The 22461-nt window shown below is 39.7% G+C and overlaps 1 protein-coding gene across 3 annotated transcripts in view; it reads right to left on the reverse strand.

Moving 5' to 3' along the window:
• Positions 1-617: 617 nt before the first annotated feature.
• Positions 618-22461, reverse strand: part of LRFN5 (leucine rich repeat and fibronectin type III domain containing 5) — a 122396-nt gene continuing 100552 nt past the window's right edge. The window contains exons 2-4 of one of the 3 annotated variants that reach the window (XM_026698805.2): positions 18693-20100; positions 13410-14134; positions 618-1114 (exon numbers count right to left, since the gene is read on the reverse strand). In XM_026698805.2, the coding sequence (XP_026554590.1) occupies positions 1002-1114; positions 13410-14134; positions 18693-20080 (2226 nt within the window). In that variant the 5' untranslated portion in view covers positions 20081-20100 and the 3' untranslated portion in view covers positions 618-1001. Of the gene's footprint in view, positions 1115-12569; positions 14135-18692; positions 20101-22461 lie in introns of those variants that run through there. The other 2 variants (XM_087922517.1, XM_026698804.2) reach the window with 2 other exon arrangements.

Raw genomic sequence — 22461 nt, forward strand, 5'->3', positions numbered from 1 at the left:
TGCATGCTAAACCGAGACTACGATCTCCCCATACCCCAAACTTTTAGCAGTATGCAGTACCTTACCACCACCACCATTTCAGATTTTGATTTGGGATTGGCTTCATTCCTGTGCAAAGAAACATGAATGTTTAGCATGATCCCGGGAAGCAAGTTGCATACTTGACTTGCTCACGGATTTCCGGAGGTAGGTGGATGACTATTGTAAAATAGAGAAAGGAGTCTTCATGTATAGTTTTGAACACTGTGGTTTTAAATTTCATAGCTCTACTGGAAAAGGACCTTCAAGCCCTAGAGATCAAAGTATTCGTTTTAATAAAGGTCACACATCAAAATCTTCAAAGGATAAAAAAATAGTAATTGTAGAACACAATGTTTCATAAATTGTTGGAAAATGGTGAAGCTTAAAAGACAGGTAATTTTTGATCAGTTTTGGCCTCGGTATACGTAGACGACCTGGAACATCCTAGCAGCCTCATGGAGAAAGTGGATCCTTCAAAGCCTCAAGCTATATCCAAGTGACCTAACTTATTTAGGGAAGAGTGGAGTCCCTGGCACTATTAGTTATGATTTTTCTGGAATCCTGTTCTTTTTATGAACAAATCACTATGCAAATGCTCATATTAAAACATTTATTTTGAGGGGTGGTGTGACATAATGGAGCATTTTACAGTCTGTGAACTCAACCACCACCACCAGAAATCACAAATATGAAGAACAGAGGTCAAGGGTTCCACTCAGCTCTCTTTCTTTCTCTCTCTCTCTCTGTTATTTGCTTTACCCAACTCCCTCCCCGCCCCCCCAAAAAAGTCCTGAAGGCCAGAAAAAGACACTTGCTGGCAGGATTTGGGTGGAGAAAAGAAAAGGGGAAAGGGGGAAAAGGGATTTCACAAAGAAAAATGGGGAAGACCATGTCTCCAGCATCTCTGGTCTCTGGATTCTCGAAGCAGGCCTGAGGCACCAGGTGTGAAGTTCCTGCTGGTGGAGCAAAATTTGGCCCTATCAATCTTCGGTGAGTTGAAATCGAATGGATTTTTGTTGCGTGCAAACATTAGTGGCCACGTTTTCAGGAGGCTGAGGAGGCAGGCAAGCACTCTTCAGGCTACTGCCAGCTTCTGTGTGGTAGAAACAGAAACAGAGAGAACTATAAGGAGATAAAATGTCTGATGCAGCTCAGCCATCAAACTTGCAAATCTATAAGATTTTGGTCTTACTAGAGTTGCTGTCATTCAACCAGAACAGATCAGAACAGACATTTTGGAGTATATGGAACAAGGAAGGAAGGAAGGAAGATAGATTGCCTTTTTTAATCAGCACATTCCCTTCTCTTATGAATGAGATGGAAACTAGGGAGATTTAAGACTTCTTTATACACAAATCATTGCTGAATTATACCTATTACCATAAAAGTAGGGACAACATAGATGACTTCAAAAATGAATTAAACCAATTGTGGTAGCTGAAGAGAATCTTATTTATAGCAACTGAGAAACCTGTGTATGCTAGATTTGGCTGAACATCAAATAAAATCTAAACAGGATCAACCCAACTGAAAATTAATGTGAAGCAACTGAAAGTGAGCAAAATGGTTCAATGTTGCTTTGACAACACAACTGTATATCCCCATTGCATCACAGACTACCAAGCTAAAGAGAAGAGGAAAAGAACTGACTGGTCAACTTTTTAATTACAGAAATCCATCCAACAATATCAACCAGGAATGAGAACATGGGGATATGGCACTACTGTACTACCCATGGCACCTGCTAATATGCTGCTCTCCTTATAGCATCTGATAACTACCTCAATTTTGATTTGCCTCATCTGCCAAAGGCCAATCGAATCTTCCCCACAAAATTGCAATAATTTCCATCACAAAATTCTACCATCCTAAGGTCATCCTAATTGGTTGAAATTTGGTCAGTACTATGGAAGTAAATAATTGCATTTGAAAACTGTACAGGCAAAACAGCAATAGTATCTTCCCCCCTATAATTGAACAACACTCCTGCAGATTTCACCACATCTACTGAAAAACATTTTTGCTTTCTTCATTTCAGCCAATGAGATCGGAATTTCACTGCAGTTTGTTGAAGTGGCAGCTTCTGTTTTGTCACAAAGGGAAACACGCTATTTCCTGAAGCACCAAATCATGACTGGAATCCAATTGTATAGTTAGTGCACACCTTGACTAACAGATTCAGATGCCTTCCTGTGAAACAGCAAGGATAAAGAGAAGGCTGTGCTGAATGTGAGCATTAGGAGAAAATACAGAAAGTGATTCCATAACATTCTGGCTTCATTTTTAAACACAAACATGTAACTCAAGAATAATAGTCAGCTTGGCAAAAGACACTGCAAAGAGCAATTAATCTGAATTCATGGCTTGCTGAACTCAATCATGTTGGGAACCATTTATGTACAGAGCAAAAGGGAGGTTGCATTAATGTAAAGAAATGCCTTTTGTTCTCATGGATACCTGCTCTTTTGAGTATTAATTTAGGGGAATGCATGTACAGTATATCTTAAGAGAGCCAGTTCAGTGTAGTGGTTAAGGCATCAGGCTTGAAACAGTTCTAATCCTGCCTTAGGCACAAAGCCAGTTGGGTGATTTTGGATCAGTCATTTTCTCTCAGCCCTAGGAAAGAGGACATGCCAAATCGCTTCTGAAAACTTTTGCCACGAAAACATCAGGGACTAGTCAGGAAGTCTCCAAAAATTGAACATGATTGAACAGAAGGAAAAAAAAAATGCATCTTATGTTTGGCAATCAGGAAAAGCTAGAGACTCTACTGCTGTATTTCCAGTCAGTTTCTCTGCTGGAGCTGGAACTGGAGCAAACAACCTTTTCAATGAATTGTTTCCCAGGACGACTCCTTTGGAGAACCTCAATACTTATGCTAAACCCATTTATTGCAGCATGCCCTTGAATCATCACAAGTTGACAGAACACCTTTAGGATATTATGATTCCTGCTCAAAGAGCAGGTGGAAGATGTGGCTAAGAGGGCTTTTGCACAGCTTTGTGTTATGCTCCAATTTTACCTGTTCCTTGACTGAGAGGCTCTACTCACCATCACTCGTGCCTTATTTACATTTCAAATAGACTACTGAAAAGCGCTCTATGTGGGGCTACCCTTGAAGAGTATCTGGAAGTTTCAGTTGGTACAAAGGGCAGCATCACAGGCAGTTCTTATGTCTCTACAATGGTACATTACACCTTTGCTCTGGGACTGGTTACACCAGCTTACACCAACTCAAGGGACTGGTTTCAACTTTAAAAACCCCTCATGGCATAGGGACAGGTTATTTGAGGGACCACCTCAAATAGTATTGTTGAGATATATATATTTTTTAACATTAGGGTTTTATTGTTTTTATTGTAAGCCACTTAGAGACACTATATTGTGAGATGGCTATTACATGTGATAGAGATAGATAGATAGATAGATAGATAGATAGATAGATAGATAGATAGATAGATAAATAGATAGATAGATAGATAATATGTTTGTGTGTGAGAGAGAGAGGGAGTGAGTGAGAGATAGATAGAGATGACAGGACAGATGGACAGACAGATTTTATCATAGTCAGATTACTTTCTGATTTAAAGTTGCTTCTCTTTCTTCTTCTATAAAGGCTAAGAAAAGTTAATGGATTTCAAAGGTTTCTCACAGACTCTGGGGAAATTTTCAGCTCTTATGATTTGAAGTCCAGACTGCTGTGTGAGATAACAGGCACGTTTGCCAAAATTGCATCGAAGTATCCTATGTCTGTATACACAGTTATGCAACTCCTTGGTATATTCTTCAGCAAAAGGTAATGAAGAAATAGTCAGAAATGATAAGGCAGATAAAAAAATGCAGGCTAGTCCAACACAGAATTGATGTTCTTATTTAGAGTATCATGAGACATTAACAGTGGAAAAGAGTGTGTCCTACCATTATTGTTTCTTCAAAGTGTTGGCATCACAGCTCCACTGGATGTTTAGAGATTCACTGTAAGTCAGTTTTCTAAGATAATTAACAGCAGGAATCTAGGCATCATGCTAAGGCAAGTTTGATTATTTTCAAAACCACAGGCCTTAGATTCTGCATTTCATGTAATTGCTATAATGGAGACTTCAGTCCAATATAATATTTTGAATGATCAATAATTGATATAATGCTGACCATCTAAGAAACTAACATTTAAGTCTTCTGGCTTATGATACAACAGAGGTGGAGTGACCAGACTCAGAAAGGTATAAGGTATCCTTTGAGAGAAGATGATTAGTCTACACCTGACACAACTGGAACTCTTAACTAGTTGCTTAAGAAATTATCACAAAACATAAGGTGTTCTTACATAAGAACTCCATTTAGATCCAGTTTATCAAGTTTTACCTCTGATTTTGAAGTAGAAAAATGCCATACTCATTCCATAGGATAGCCTTTATCAAGAGGATAGGAGGCACATAATCTTTTAATTAGTAGCTTTTTATACTAATCATAGTATCAAATGGAGAATCTGGAATTATTTTCTAGGTTGAGAGCCTAGAAGTGCCATTTTTCAATGGCTATGCTCTTATGCTTCAATGGGATACCTGTGCTCCTTCAGATGTTGAACTGTAATTCCCAAGAGCTCAAATCAACACAGCCAATTGGAAGGGCTATTGCAGACAGAAGATCAATGCTATGTGGAAGGCCACAGATTCCTGATACTTGCACAGAGTGTTGATTCAAGAAAGCAGATAATTGTACTTTCCATAATTAGACATTTCATGGGTTCCATTTTATTCCATATGTAACTATAGAAGGTGGTTAACTTGAATCTGTTCGTATCATTTTGATTGCCCTATTCTACACTTTTTCCATCAATACACATATTCCTCTTTTTATTTAATCTATTTAATCTAAGTAAGAGAAGGAGCATGATAGCAGAATAAGCCAAATCATTAAACTAGCAATCAATCTAGACAAGATGGAGATTTAGCTGGGGGCAAGGAGAGGATGATCTGTCTACCTACTAAGGTCATCTTCTGCTTGTTTTAAAGACAACTAGATTTCCCCTAAAAAAAAAACCTAGTCTCTAATTCTGCATAATATTCCAGGTTGCCTTCCATTCATTTTAAGCTAGTCTGCAAACTACAACTCAGTCTGAATAGCATGTTATGTTATAGCTGTAGATGCCCTACAAATCTCTAAAATGCATTAATGCACATTATGTGGGTCTTCCTATAGGAAAAAATGGAAGTCCAAAATACTGCAGAAAGATAATTAATGTAGATTAAAAAAATAAATACCATATTACACCAACTGCTTCCTGTATTCAGTACAGAGACCATCAGCCAGTAATGGTTATGGTACTATTTTAGGGTTCCAGATTTCCATTCTTTACCTTCTTCTTTACCTACGTTCTTTACTTTGTCATGATGCTGTTCACGGACACCAGTATTTGACACTCTGATATCTTGTTCTCAATGAAAGTTGCCAAGTTTGGAGACCCCTAATATAGACTATATTAGCAGAATCTTGCAAATCCAACTATGTTTTCTTTCCTTGCCTTTTATATTCCAATGAGTAAAGGAGACAGCTTGAGGCTTCTTCTAGGGCCCATAGAGTATTTCTGCCCTTTTTATTTTGTAATGTTTTCACCTCTCAATATTTCCTTCAAGGCCATTTCTACAGTCTTCAATATGAAAGGCAGTATGTCTTTCAAAACAAGGCCCCAGAGATATGAGTAGACTTTATTTTTTTTGTGCTCTGCTTTTGATCTTCCCACTAGTAAATGCTTGTTAACCATATAAGCAGCATTCTGGATTGACAAGACTGACCTAACATCTAGGCATGTTCCTACTTTTCTGCAGTCTGTACCCCACACCACCACCCTATACGAGAAGGCAAATAGCCAAATAGCCAATAGGGATGCCTTCCTCATAATGTGGGGAATATTTAGGTGTCTTTAAGCATCTTTAAGCTGCAATCATACTGCTGTCTTGACACAATGTGAGATTATTTTCAACTAAATAAGTATAGGATTATGTTATTTTCTATCACCTTGCAGAAGTGATTTATTTCTCTCTTCTTTGGGGATTCTGCATTAAATTTTGGAACCTGTTCTTCTTTTCATGATACTTTACAGATCAACAAATGTGTGATTTTTCAGTGCAATAAGCCAAGTAGGTATGTGATGATATTACTGCTTAGTATACAATTTGCAACTGTATGTGTGTGAGTGTGTGTGCGTGTGAAAATTGGCCCCTAGGAATGTATTTAGGTTTGAAATATTCAGTTGCAATCATACCGATCAGATGACACAAGACATGTGCCACTCAGCAATTTCAGTCCAACCATTTTGCGACAGGGTAACATTTACAGGGACATCCAAATGTCATCACTACCTAGACTAACTGCTTTAAGCTGACATCTTCTAGATATGTATAGCTCCCATCATCCCCAGCCCAAGCAGTTATCTAGGATCTGGTGGTATCATCATTGTTGTTGTTGTTGATCAGTCAACTAGATGCTTAGACTTAATTTGGAATTTCTGGCCCCCTATCAAGTCCTTCCCAAGGACCTAAGGTAGGCAGTTGTTGTTTAATAGTATTAAAGATATCATCTTAGGCTGTAAGCTAGGGGTGTCAAACTGGCAGCCTGTGGGCCGGATGCGTCACATGTAGACCACACCCACCCCAGCTCAGCAAATGGGAAAAACGCTGCAAAACATCACATTATGGCAACATTACACCATGAGTTTGACACCCATTGCTTTTTGCAATTAACTGATGGTGATTTTGTCAATGCCAATGATGTCGGTGTTCTAGGTGTTTTGGAATTGCATGCAGAGTGCCTATTATTATCGGTACTATCTTTGCTTTCTTTTGCCACGGTCATTCTGATTATTATTTTTACTAGTATTATTCAGACAGTAATCCATTTGGACCAGTTTGGTGTAATGGATAAGACACCAGGCCAGAAACCAGGAGACTTTGAGTCCTAGTCCCACCTAAAGGTCAAAGCTAATCAAATGAACTTGGACCAGTCCTTAACTCACAGTCCTATGATGTAAGCAATGGCAAACCTCTTCAGAAATCTTGCCATAACTAATCCTTGCAGTTTTCTTAGCAAGATTTCTGAAGTGATTTGGCATTGCCTGCTTCGTAGGACTGAGAGTTAATGACTGGCTCAAGTTCACTTGATTAGCTTTTATCCTGGCAGTTGTCAGAAATCAACACTGATTTGAAGGTATAAAAAAATTTAACTGGGTCCAAAACAGAATCAAAGAGAAAAGCCATTCTCTTTCCCAGCAGATGAAGGTTAGCAATTATTATTAATATTATCAGTTATAAAGCACTACTATTTTGATTGAGTTCACCATGGAAATAGCAAGGAAAACAACTCATACAGCTGAATTTGGTACTAGAAAAACAGTAAGGTTCCTGGATGAACTTAAAGGCTACAAACTATGGAAAACTTGTTGGGATGCAGTATGTTCCTTATCTCTCTTATTGTCTTACAAATATTTCTTTTTTATTCTCATATTCTCTCGTTCTTTTTTTCTCTTTTTTAAAAAAATCTCATCCTCAAGATGCTTCTCTGTCATACTCCCGGATTTATCTGATTTCTAAAAAGACTTTTAAACACTTTAAATAGCTAAATAGGGTGTTGGCATTTTGCAGGGTAAAGAAAATAGAAAGTAAAAAGTAAATTTCCTAGAATTCCTGTGAGGCTTACTGAAACCTGTCCAGAATCGAGATTATTCTTTTTATGAACTAAAGCAGAATTTTTCAATCTTGGCCACTTGAAGATGTCTGGGTTTCAACTCCCAAAATTCTGCAGGCAGTACGTGGAATGGGGAATTCAGCTTAAACTGGCCAAGACTGAGAAACACTGAGCACAGAATATTCCATTGTGATCTGTGGGGCGCACTGCAGTGGCACAGTGGTTAGACTGCAGTACTGCAGGCTACTTCTGCTGATCTCTGGCTGCCAGCAGTTTGGCAGATCGAATCTCATCAGGCTCAAGGTTGACTCAGCCTTCCATCTTTCCGAAGTCAGTAAAATAAGGACCCAGATTGTTGGCAGCAATACACTGACTCTGTAAACCACTTAGAGAGGGCTGTAAAGCCCTGTGAAGCGGTATATAAGTCTAAATGCTATTGCTATATCATGTGTAGGCTCAGGGTTTACTTCTGCCTTTTCCTTAGTTTTTTATATATAAAGCTCCCTCAAGCTGCACTCCACTTCTGGTGACTTTACACATGTTCATGTCATTTCCTTGGCAAGAGAATGCCAGAACTGTCTTTGTTTTCTAAAATATTTTTCTCTACTCATTCTCATTTTCAGGGCTGGGCTATGCGTGTGGTCCCTATCAAACTACTAACTAGTTTAATATCCGTTTAGCTTTTTCAAGACCGGCCAAGGTTGGCTAAGTGTTGCCGCCTTCTATAACTTGCCTTCTAACAAATAAGAATTTTGTAAATGGACAAAGCCTCCATAATATCAATTTTATGAATATATCTATAGCACATTCTTGTAATTTAGGCCCCAACCTGAAGGAACTTCATGAAACAATGTAGTCCTTCATCACAGAACAACTGAGGTTCCTTCATTTTGCAGCCTGGAACTTTTAAACCATTGGTCGAATATATTATGTACAACAGGATATGCAATGATCCAATCATGTTGTTTGCAGAACAACATTTGACAACAATTTGCAGTTCATCAAGTTGTGATGAACAACAAAAAGGAGGCAACTATGCAAAATTTACCAGATTAGAAGACTTTGTGGAAAGGAAAAAAAAAGATAAGGCTCATCATCTTCATAACATCAAACCACAAAAATCCATAGGACAATGTAATACAGGCGCTCTCTTTCTATCCAGACCCTCATTCCAGCCACAATAAGAGTAAGTTTGTAGGAACAATCTCAAGCATTTGATAAAAAAGTTCACATACACAAATAGTAAAAAGTCAACTAAAAAGAGGGGGGGGAAGTTAATTCTACTCATTGCTCCTTTGATCAAGATGGCTTAATATGGTTACATTTTTGGTTCTCTGCTTCAGTGAAATGAACCTTAAAGTCAAAGAGGGATGTGTGATCCATCTATGCTGCTAAACCACAACTCCAGATAACAAGATCAATGTTGAGGAATGCTAGGAGGGTGTTTTCAAGATCTGGAAAGCTGCAGATTTCCCTTCTTTGTGGTTGTCAGCACTTCCTATAATTCCTCATAGCAATAGCAACAGCACTTAAACTTGCATACCGCTCCATAGTGTTTTACAGCACTCTCTGAGCAGTTTACAATGTCAGCATATTGCCTCCTACAATTTGGGTTCTCATTTTACCTACCTTGAAAGCATGGAAGGCTGACTCAGCCTTGAGCCCTATCAGGATCAAATGCTAGACTGTGGTCATACTGCATTCTAACCACTGTGCCACCAGGGCTCCAAGGAAGGTAGCTAATGCAGAAAGAACCAGAATGGGATCAATTAAAAGTCTGGCAAAAAAAATTGCCTAAAATCTGGAGAGTTTCTAATTGTCTCTGTTCTCTTGCTAAACTTTTCTCTTCCTCCCAGCCATTTGACATTATTTTTATTCCATCTATTCAGGACATATAAATGTAGTCATTCTATGTAGTTGTACCCAACTCAAAAGCTGACCATCTCCTACAAGGTTTCATTTCAAAAGATTATCAATGATAGAATAAACCAACACAACTTCTCTTGCTCAAAGCTGCATCAACGGAAATGCAAATAGGTCATACAGTGTACAGAGCTGGCTAGTGTCTTAGCAGTGAATTGGCACTGTGACCAGAAATCCTTGGTAGGAGGGTAGGGATTGAATTAGCACATCTGCCAAATATTTTTTCAAGTAAAGAAATAAGGCTAAGACACAAACATTTTGGGAGAAAAGAATCAAAAGGCGCAACTGGAAATCTATTTACAAATTTGACTTTTCCTGGTGACTTCATGAATATGCAGTCTTCTTGCCACTGATTTCTTCCAAGCTAGCTAGTTGGTTACTTAGCTTCCTATCCTAACTTGTTACATTCGTCTTGGGTTATCCTGCAGATCTTCTTTCTGGATTGATTTTGCTTAGCTTTTTCAAGATCAGCCAAGGTCAACTATATTCTGCCACATTGCTAGGCAGCGATTGACCTACTACCACCTAAAATTGACCTTCAAAATGAGAAGGAAAATGGAAAAAAGAAGACAGAAATGAAAGATGGCAACTTGCTTGGCAACTTAATCAAAAAACAAAACAATACCCAAATCAAATACTGGAAAGGGGCTTTTTCTGGCCCTAGAATTTTTCAGTAACACCCCCCCCCCAATATTTAAATAATGGTACACTGATACAGATTTTAAAAATAACAACTTGTCCATTCCAATGGAATCTGCTCCTTTAAGCAAGTGTTTCACAGCAGCCATGTTTGAACAACACAACTGACCCAGTAATCTCTGATCAACTGACCTACTGTCATGCAGTAGCAATGCACAGTCTTGAACAATCACCCAAAGGATCATTTTTAAATAGATATATATTTAAATATATATCATAACTAATATGACCAGGATTGGCACACCACATTTACAGCCCCTTTTCCATCCCATACATTCCAGTGTGACCACAGAGGTATGAAAGAAAACCAAACCATCCCAGAGAGATTGTACTTAGAGAAGACCAAAGAAAGGAAGTCCTCTCAAAGATTCATCTCAGTCATGGACAATAGAAAGAACTATTAATGATCAGGCAATATTACTGGACCAGTGAAAGTTACATTAGCTCCAAATCAATCCTGGAAAAATGGGTGGGTCAGTTCACTATGTTCCATAATTTGCAGAACATGCTAACATTCCTCACCCATCTACTGATTAATGTAAGCAGGACCATTCATGGAGAACAAGGCCAAGCCTTATTGCACTGCCTAATCTAGATGGCAATTTTCTACAGCAGTTCAAGCACTGAATCTACTAGTGCAAGGAGTTCTGAAAAACCATAGTTACAGTACATCTTCCAGACTTAATCTGAGAGAATTGTCCAGATTAGCTCATTGCTGAATCATGACAAACCTCTTTAAATCAATGGTCTTACATGATAATGCCAGGTTATATTTTTACTGCTTGAGTAATGGACCCCACAGAATATAGGCCAGTGCCTTCCCTGCTTTATCTTGACCAATCTCCTTGAAGTCTGTCAAAAAGCCAGACAGTCTGCACCATTTGAGAGCAGTCTTTGAAGACTAATGTAACCTGCACCAAGACGTTCAGTGAGTGATATGTAGAACTGGTATCCTACAAACTTACAAATTTGAGTTAAACAACAAAAATGTCAGGTACAGTATAGGAAGATTTGGGGCATGAACATGTAGGATGAGAGTTAGATAATACAAATATTCTTCTGTGAAACACTTTTGTGGTTTGGGGGAGAAGGCAAGTTTGGTTGCTAATCAGATGACTGTCTTCAAATTTCTTGGAAAATTCAACTGTCTTCAAATTTCTTGGAAAAAAATATTAATTTTGAGTCTGATGAAATGCAAAATTTGCAACCCTTTTGAGTTTGATTTCAATATTTTTTCCTTATAATAAATCATGTCTTATTAATTAAAACACAGAAAAGAGGTCATAAACGTTTCAATCCCATGATTATATCATAGCACCAAAGCAAAAAAAATTCAAACATTAAAAAAAAAAATGTTTTTAAAAACATTTCCTGGAAATACTTCCAATAACTTGAACGGGAATTCTGAAAAATGTGGTAAACTCTGCCATGTGCATTAATAGGCATATTTTCACTTCAGCCAAAAGAACAAAGGATTGAGACCTTTTTTACGACCCCTCCAAAATCAACATGAAGTAATTCAGAAGTCAAATTTCCAACTCTGTTAGCTGATGGTTCTCAGATTGTAGTCTCAATAAATCTTGAGAGCTCCTTGTCTGGGGAAACAACTTCTGACTAATCTCTCCTCCTGTCCCTGCAAAGGTAGATTCGTTGCTTTTCAAAGCAACATAAGATCAACTTTTATCAAATCAAAGTGTCACTGACTCAATCCTGGTAATACATCTCAGCCATCAACAGGAAATGAACAAAAGGACATTCAGACATTATTTGACACCCTTTCACTTAGAAGCTAAAGCTAGAAAGAAGCTTTTGCTGGCTCTACTGCTGCTAGAGATCAAAAGCTCTCCCAGCCTCCCATTCAGGCAGGGAACCTTCTTGATTTGCATAACCAACTTCTCATGCTGTAAAACAGGGGGGGCAAACTTGGCAACTTTAAGACTGGTGGACTTCAACTCCCAGAATTCTGGGAGTTGAAGTCCACCAGTCTTAAAGTTGCCAAGTTTGGAGACCTCTGCTGTAAAACTTCGAAATGCCTGCACCCAGGAGTTTCGTTCGGAACTGGGCCTCAGCTGGCAATGTACAGAAACCACAGGAATAAAATTCGGCATACCTGAACCCAGGAGATCAAGCTATTCCCCCTTCTCTCCATCTGCCACACAGATGGGGTAGACACACCACTCACCAGAACACCTGAGCCATGATTCAAGGCAAGAGGGGGTGGGCGGGGAACCTCTTGTAACACTGACTGAGTGTAGTTATGGAATATTTTATTTTACACAACATAACAACATAGAGTTGTTGAGATTTTACAGCATTTGCCTGAAAAGGAAGGCAACACCATTACCACATGGGGGGGAGGGGAAGAGAGGGAGGAGAGAGGGAAGAAAAAGACACTCAAGATTGCTTTAAAAATATTCTTTTTTGTTATGATCGATCCATTAAATGGTTGATGTAGAGGAAAAGACCAACGGCCTCCATACAAGGCCTTTTTCCGCCCATGCGCTTTTGTTCTTGATCTGCCATTGGAGAACCAAGATGCCAATCCAAGGAAAAAGGAAGGCACTAGTGTCATTTCGTGCTTTTTCCTTGATCGCTTTTTTTTTTAAATGAGCTCTTTGAACATGATATTTGCCTTCGGTTGTTATACTAAAAACAAAGAAACCCCAAATGGGAACGAGTGGAAGTTGCCTGGTGGATTGAGCCCAACTCTGCCCAAAAACAATAAGGGTGGAAAAATGCAAACTGCTCGAATGGATACATGTTTTCCAACAATGTTTGGAGGATGGGTGGTGTACTCCGTACTTTTTTTTTTAAATTAGAAAAACAAAAACAAAAAAAACCACACATCACAGCTGATCACACAGTGCTTTCCAATATCCACTCAGAACTTGAGAAAGTTGCTTTGCCACTATCCACATTGGAACTGTCTGTCTGCATGAGCATCCCATTCATAGACAAGCTCCGCTTAGACCAAAATCCACCTGCATGTGAGGAGTTAATATAACAATGGTATTCCATTAATTCTCCATTCAGGGAGTACCTGCGTTTTGTCCGGGATGGGTCAGCTGGCAAAGTGAGGAACTTACTTGACTTGGCTTGTGCTCTTTTGTACTGGGATCCCCCTTTGGCATAGTCTGGGGTTTGGCTAGACAACTGCAGAGCAGTTGAGTTGTTGCGATTAGTGTTCTGGGATTCTAGGCTGGTAACGGCGCCTTCGCTCGGTGGTGGAGGATCACTGCTGGGCTTTGGCATGGGCTTACGCTTCAGCTTTTGGGAAGTGGGAGGGCCAGGAGTCCACATGGGAAGCAAAGAGGAGGTAGCAGTGGAGGAGTCCTGGCTGCAGCAGGCTTCCGACGACTGTGCCACATTGTCGTTGCTGACTTTGCAGCACTGCAGGCTCTCCTCACGCCCCACGGCCTGCTTGGACCCAGACTGGGACATGATGGCTCCACTGCACCCCTGGGCCTGAGCCCCGTTGGTCTGGGAGTAAACGTTGCTGACCTTGGTCACCTTGGGGTGCCCGCCGTTGTTACACACCTTATAGCGAATCATGAGGATGATGATGAAGACCAGGACTGAAGCCACGATAATCCCTCCGATGATGATGATCATGGTCCCACCCAGGAACTGGGACTGCATGAAATGGCAGCGCACGTAGTCCTGCTCGGTCGTGAACTGGGTGCAGCCCACCACGCGAGTGGCTGTCAAGGAGGTGATGCCATCATCATAGATTGCTAAGACGCACAAGTCGTACATCGTCCCCGCGGCCAAGTTGTTGACCAGGAAGGTCTTGCTCATGGGAGGTATCATTCTACGAGATGACAGGATAAGACATACATTAATACATTAGACTGGACCGGAAAGGATATATACCATGAAGTGGATCTCCAGGTGCTCTGCCCAAGCCTGCTTTCCCAGTGCCTCCTAGTTGTGATGGGAGACATGGTCCCAATACAACTGGAGAACATTGGCTTGAAACGAACTTTTGTCTTTTAGTTTGACACAATGGTCAATCTAAATAAAGCAGAGTTTGGCACTAGGTTAAATAGGGAGAGGGAAAAGGAAAACTATTGCCAGAGCACTGGAAGAATCCCCATGTACTTTGTCCTCAAAAACATACACTGTTGCCAGACATTATGCCTCTTGCCCCAGGTTATCAAACCTACATCTGGGGTACCCAAGTGTTTTAAATATGCACTGGCACATGACACAGTAGAAAATAGCTTTTCAATATAGTCTATACATGGGACGTTTTCTCAACTATTCAAAACAATTCACCGCTGGTTAAAAATGCTGAAGCAATTCCAAATGATACATGAAAACATCCATATAATATAAGAATAAAGCAAATCCAGATGAAAGGAAGATACTATCCAAAGCTCAGGCAAGTGTGAAAGCCAGGAAAAGGCCAAAATAATTACACTGCTTGCTTTCATGTTTCCATTAGAATATAGAAGTTGTTCCAATTATTACATTTGAGTATGTAGCTCCCAGAGTTCCCTAAAGCATTCTTCAGTCAGTTGTGTTGAGTAAGTCTGCATAGAGGCTAATGCTATTTATTTTCAAAAAAGAAAGAATATTCCCTTTCTTTCTTTGAAAGCTTGAAAACAAGGCCCAGGGGCAACCTAAATGGGCTGGGAGCTGCCTAGCTACCGAGTTCTCCTTTTTGCTTCTCATGAGCTCAGAAGCAAGTTTGATTAGATATTTAATTATTTATTCATTCATTCATACATTCATTCATTTGATTTATCTAGCTGCCCTCCTCAGCACAGAAACTCATAGTCCCTCAAGCCTCCCAGTCTCCATCCTAATTCATATACATTGATATATAAAATATATGTTCTTCCTGCAGTGGAAGGAAAGTAAACTTGATCTCCACAACCATTTTAAGAGATGAGTTGGTAGTATCTTCCATTCATAGATGAACAGATATATCTCTAGAGCTGGGGAGATAAGCAGCTAAATGTGTGTTGTTCTGTGCTGGAATTATAGTACCTGAACATGTAATCATTTTCTATTATCCCAGCTTATAGAGTCAAATATCTTACTTCTATCTGAGAGACAGTACATGTACACAACAGGCGAATGAACCTGAGACCAAAGTGGCCCCAATTTAGCCCTCTCTAACAGGTTCACAGAGTCAGCCTGTTGCCCCCAACAATCTGGGTCCTCAGTTTACCGACCTCGGAAGGATAGAAGGCTGAGTCAACCTTGAGCTGGTAAGAATCGAACTCCTGGAGTAAGCAATGAGTTAGCCTGCGGTACTGCAGTCTAACCACTGTGCCACCATTGCTTTTATTTACCAAGTCACAAAGAACATTCTTAGAGTCATCAAAAAGCCAGGCACCTGAGATTCAACTAGAACTTTCTTTTATGTAGCAGCTTTCCTCAGCTAAGATTTCTGAATCTTTTCCATATCAATAGAAGGGAATATTTGCTCAGGGTTGAATTGCAGGTCCCTTGTTACTTCTAAGCTTAGTTGTTTTCTTGCAGGCCTTTCATTACCCAACTAGATAACATCATCAGGGTATTGATGATATTAGCTAGTTGAGTAACGAAATTATCTTTCCCATATACCTCTCATCTATGTTTTTCTTTCTATCAATATACTTTTAAAAATACTAAGAATAATTATACTTCAATCCCAATCATCCTTGCACACATTTCGCTTAAATGGTCAGAAAATGGTAAGTTTATTGTAAATAATAATAATTGATCTTGATCTTGATTTGGTGTTTTTTAAGTAGAGGGAGTGGTTGTTCCTGATTCTTTTAATCTGCAGGACCAGCTCCCATCCTAAGATATGGCATTTTAAAAAAAGATACTAAAAGATAAACTGTTTTTGAACTGTAACTGTTCCATTAATAGTTTTCAGAGAAAGTCTCTATTTAGCAAATCAAAGTCATTGGCTCTTTTCTGCCCCAAATGAGATTGAATAATTGGAATTTTCCTGAGAGGCAAGCATCTTTTTTAGAACTGTTTCTACTATCATCCCAAATAGAGGGTATTAATGTCTTCTTAGCAGTCCAGCTAAATTAACCAGATTACCTTGAAGGATTAAAGTTCATCAAGGATTTGTGCAAAAATAAAACAAACTTAAATAAATCACAGACTTCAAGATTGAAAACTACACTGCCCTTTGCCCATAAAGGAGGTCAATCACTCAGGCCTCCTTCTGGAAGCCAAGCCAAGGTCTAATAACTCTCATTTATTTATTTATTGGTTTATTTAAAAAAAACCCAGATCCTGCTTTTCAGTTTGCTAGAATTCTCAGAGTTGCTTAAAACATTCACAAATAACCAGAACATAAAAACAGTAATGAATCTAACAGCCTGGGGAAATAAAATTCTCTATTTTAATAGACCAGCGTCAGCTGTTCTTAACATTTGGGCAGCAATATATGGAAGTATATTATCATCTAGGTCATACTCCTAAGCCATCAAGAACCCTATTTTAAAAGTCAGTACTGCATTCTGGAATATGCAGACAATGCATACACATTTTTACTCTCTTCCCCAAATGAGCTGTGAACAAGAAATCAATGCATTTAACACAGCTGTCACTACCGCTGTTCTTCATGTTGTTAGGTTTTTTTGAGCCTAGTTAGACAATTAGCTCTCCCAGGCCCTGGCCCATTAATGGCTTCAGTAGTCAGTTTATTTACCTGCAGAAATATTATTTAATTGCTAACATTTTTTATACCGCAGCTTTTAATATAACCTTTCACCCAAACCACCATGTAGTGCTCAGTAGCATTAATGCAGCACTTTGGAAATAATTTAAAAGGTTACTTTGGAGGACACAGGGGCTTGAATGATACTCTTTCCTGTATTTCTTTAAACCACAGAATTTCCTGTGCCTAGGAAAAATACAAAGTTACTTTAAAGCAGGGGTGGGGAACAATGGCCATTTTGTGACTTGTGGACTTCAACTCCCAGAATTCCTGATCCCAGCCATGCTGGCTCAATAATTCTGGGGGTTGAAGTCCACAAGTCAAAAGGGGCCATAATTCCCCACCTCTGCTTTAAAGCATGGTTGCCCAACCTTTTGGCTTGCCTGAGCCACACTGAGTGAAGAGCAAATGTCTTGGGATGCATATAAAACATATAATATAGTTAATGTATACAATGTTAAAAGTTTATTGTTAGGAATATAAGTCACCTAACAGGTATTTGGGTTAGAAATATATAAACCAGGATAAACATTTTAAAACTGTATCTTTAAGAAAATGCAAAACTGTAATTAGGTGTGGTTTCTCAAACGGCCATAAGATGGAGCCAGAAACCCGGTTTGTCTTAGCCTTAGTCTCAGAAGAGAGTGTGAGTAAGTTTCTGTTTCCTTCTGTTGGAAAGTATTGCCGTTCCTCCATTTTTCCTAATTGACTGCTATTACTGGATTTGATGTAAGTCTGATACTGAACATTTTTTTTTGACACTGGATTTTGTTATTGAATTATCCCTGGATTGAAAAAACTGACTGATCTACCTGTGAATGATTTTGGATTGCTTGTTTGGACTTTGCTTAATGTTTCTGGAAGTAAAAACCTACATTTACTGTACAGTGTATCTGTGTGCTGAATGTGTATTATTCAAACACTACTCTCAAATATGTCTCCCTGTGTGCGCTCATTCTCCTAACGGGGAATTACCTCAACATTTATGACCTTGTAGAGCCCCATTATTAGCAGATTGGACATAGCTGCATTAAAAGGTTACAGAGAACGACTACTTTCATGCTCTCACATACTGATTACCTTTTCTGAATTACCTCCAAAGCTCCACACAATCCTAGCACCTGATCTGTCTTTCTCCCTCCTGTGACACAAATCCAAACATGGCCATAATTTTTCCTTTTCTAAAGAGAAGAACCCCAACTCTGACAGGGATAAGAGTTCATATCCAAAGCAAATGTACCACCCAATCATTCCTTTCTTTAAATGTATCCAGTGAGCAATTCAGCAATTAGAGATCTGTTATATAAACTCTGGAGAACAGTCTTAAGAAGCTGACATCCATGCTTTCAAAACCTTTCCAAAGAAACCCAAACTTTTCAAAAGATGATTATGCTAATGGGATCAACAAATACAGTAGTGTGACTGTGGAGTTGCACACTAAAGAAGTACACCCACAAACCATTTAAGATCATTCTGCAACTATAAAAAAAACAGAGTTCTTGGATTATGCTTGAGACCCAATCTGCTACCACATGAGCTAGGTAACCTTTTTGTGTTGTTTCTCCTTGCAGGAGGTTGTTACATTATCATGCTTTCCATCCTAACCTATATATGTAACCATCTGTCCAATAGGCAAAAGGAATACAGTTTCATTCCTGATTTTTTTCTGGAGTTCAGCTGGGCCGGAATCCCCTACCTGTAAACAAGCGAATCATCATACGTTCCATTATACTGAATTTGGAACATACGTATCCCGGGTATATTCCTTTGGAAATTAAATTTAAGCAGGGCAGTAGATGATGTGGCTTCTGCTATCACCACTTTCTTGTCCTGGCTAACTTTTGTTTCCCCGTTGCTACTGCTTGCATTTGAACCAGATTTGGTCGAAGTTGATATATCCGAGGAGCCAGGATCTGGCTCATGGATGTGGTTTGTGCTGTTTACTATGTGAGGCAGTTTGATTATATGAAGATCTACAGACTGGGTGTCTTCCCCCGCTGGATTGGAAGCAATACAAGTGAAAGAGCCTGTATCCTTCATGGTTGTAATATGAATGTCAAGAGTTCCATTGTCGTACACCAGAGACCGGGTTGCATTAGAAATGAGCTTGCCCTCTGGGGAAATCCAATGTATAGCAGGCTCTGGGTCACCACGGGCTTTACATCTCAGGATGGCTCTTTGGCCCTCTAGCACTCTGAGCTCATGAGTGTGCCTAGTAATGAGGGGGGGTTCACACAGAAACTCCTCCTCGGGGACCGACCAGAAATAGCGGCCAGACAGAACAGGAGGTGAAGCACACGTCTCCAGGTCATCCTCCCTGGAAAGGCGTCTCAGCCACAAAAGTTCACAGTTGCAATGAAGAGGGTTCCCTCCAAAGCTCAGTGCAAATGTGGATGGGCTGATGATTCCTGAGGTGGCTAAAACCTGAGCTCGCTGGAAGAGAGGGTCAGGCGGCAGCTTATGCAGTTTGTTGGATGTGACGTCCAGCCGGGTCATCTTGTGGAGGTGAGAGAAGGTCCCCTTGGGAATGTTGATGATCATGTTGTGGTCCAAACTGAGGGTGTGCAAGCTGACCATCTTCTCAACAGCATCCCAGGGAATGGTCTCCAGATTGTTGTAGGACAAATCCAGCTCCTCAAGAGCCAAGACATCGTCAAAAGCAGTGGAAGAGATCATAGTCAGCTGGTTATTGTTCAATATCAAATGATGAAGATTGGAAAGCCCACTTAGCATATCATGGGTAATTTTAGTCAATCGGTTACTGTTTAAGTGCAAAGCCCTCAGGTTGCGCAGGTCAGCAAATGCGTGAGGGGTGATGAAACTAATTGTATTCCTAGACAGTGTCAGGTCCACCAGGCTGGTCATGTTGGCGAAATCTTTCCGCTTGATATTTGTAACAAAGTTGTCTGCCAGCCGCAACTCTACTGTCTTCCTATCAATGTCAGGAGGGACAAACAATAGCCCTTTCTTTGCACAAAGTGTAGCAAGATTAGGAGACCAGATCTGGCATACGCAGCGCTTGGGACAGGTCTCGGCCTTCAGCACTAAGCCAATGAAGAACAGATATAGAAGCAGTTTTTCCATTGTAGAACAGGGTCAGGATCCTGGGGAAAAAAGAAAAGAGAATACACAGCATTAGAGGAGAGCATGTCGAGGGCAGGGAAATTATGAAGTCCAGATAGTTCAAAAGAATATAAAGGCTTATTGCGTGCTTATGCGTGCTATAAGAATCTGAACTACTAACAATCAAAGCAAATTGATGGTAGATACAAATTAATGAAAATCAAGGTAGGCTGGACTTAAATCTTTTATGTGCGCAAAGGGATTCAAGTCTAATGACCCATTTGAGTCCCCTCCACCCTGGTTTCACCCTGATCATCTCCTACAGAGCAATTCTACACACAAAACAAGAACTCAGAAACATATATAAATTCAGTTAGTGCTTCACCAGAGGATTGCAGATTCTACTTTTCTAGCAACAAATGCATGGCTGCAAAATATATGTCTTTTGATGGCTTTTCAGGTACATTAGGTGTCTGGGAGTTCTGGGAATTCCAATTCACGTGTGAACAGCAAATAACTTGATTTCCTTCAATAATAAATGAACCACGGTGACTTAATCCTCATAGTAAGATGAGTAAGTAAGATTAACATTACATCCACCATTAGAAGAAAATACAACAAAGGACTCTTATAGCCTTATTTTGCATTTTTATTCAGATAAGCTTGCTAGATCAGGCTGTTAAAGGTTACTTGCTCATGGGAATCTGGGACATTTCATTCAGCTTTGCCCGCAAGCCTATGATGCTGAATTCTTGCCAAAAATGGGCTCCCTCCTGCACACAATCAACCAAAACCGATGGTCTAGAGGATGCAGGCATTTGTTTTACTGCATGCTTCCTGGGAAATTCACCTCCAGGTATTTCATAGAAAAATACTGGAGTGTGTCATAAAATCACAAGATGACAACAAGCTGAATTTCAGAAACAAGTGGAAGATGGAGTGGAGATTATCAAATCACAATCCAAGTCATCTAGCAATAGAATAACAGAATTGAAAGGGTGTTCTAATCCAACCCCCTGCTTAAGCATGTTTCAGAGAAATGGTTGTCCAATCTTTTCTTAAAAATCTCCAGTGACAACAGATGTCCTTGCCCACTTTTAAAGACCATCATTAGATAATTTACCACTCCCAATCTCAGGTTTTATTGCTTTAGGAAACATTGATTCAATCAAATCCTGTTCCCTCATTAATTTCTGATGCAACGTAAGTTTCTTACATCACCCACAGGTAGCAAAATATTTGGGCCTGAGGGACTGTCCAAATACATATTTATTCAATGAGAGCCACTTGGCTCATCTGAAAACTTAAGTTTTGAATAGATTCTCAAAATATGTATGGTACACCACAGATATTCACATTTGTAATTAAGCACCCCTAAAGTATATAGATGGGGGTATGGTGGCCTGTGGGGATATAGTGGCTTAGCAGTTAAGACACTGGGCTTGTCAGCCAGAAGATTGGCATTTTGAGATCCAAATATCGTGTCAGTTGACCTCCCATTCCTGCCCTACCTACTTGCAAATACAAGTAGATAAATAGGTACCACTTCAATGGGAAGGTAACAGTGTTCTATGCACCAGTCATGCCAGCCACATGACTATGGAAGCGTCTTCGGACAATGCTGGCTCTCTCTGTTAGGGAATGGAGATGACACCACCCCCTAGAGTCAGACACACCTGGGCAGGGGAAACTTTACCTTGATCTTTAAAATATATAGGATGCCTATGCTTTCACATCTATATATAACTGATCCACCCTCTGGAAGTGCCCAAGCTACTAGCAATTGTGCCTGCAAAATCCTGGTATTATTAAGAGCAGAAAAAATGGAGAAACATTTAAAAATAGAGATATTAGAATGGAGATTGGGTTGGGTCCAAGATAAGCATGACTGACTGAAGACAAAGACATAATAATGTGCAAGTTATTTATTCCACACATTATCTAAGATGACACATATCTTTATCTAGGTGGCACTGTTCAGCAACACTAACTGAAAAATATGCAAATGTCTGGTAAAACTGATACAACTTTTGTTGTAGTGTCTAAAGACCATCTGCCAAGAAGCAGCAGTGGCTCACTGTTCCCTCCTCCTACACTTTGGCATCTTGCACATACTCAAAAAAAAAAAAATCACCAAGATTAGGGTCACCTGATATTTCAAGTCACAGATGCAATGCCTGGAAAGCTGCTGTCATTTGATCATTAAATCGCTTCACAACTGAACCATCCTGTAATAAAAACTACCTCCAGTTCATGCTTCTTTTCCATACAAGGTCATATGAGCTCAGAGAAAGAATATACAGATCAGCCTGCAGCTGAGCCATATACATAACACACTGAACGCACGTTCAATTATTAATATATTCTACTGATTGTATTATCGTAATTTCTTTTATACACCC

Source organism: Pseudonaja textilis, chromosome 1 (genome assembly GCF_049901715.1).
Source record: "Pseudonaja textilis isolate UNSWEBS1 chromosome 1, rPseTex1.2, whole genome shotgun sequence".
Classification (NCBI taxonomy): domain Eukaryota; kingdom Metazoa; phylum Chordata; class Lepidosauria; order Squamata; family Elapidae; genus Pseudonaja; species Pseudonaja textilis.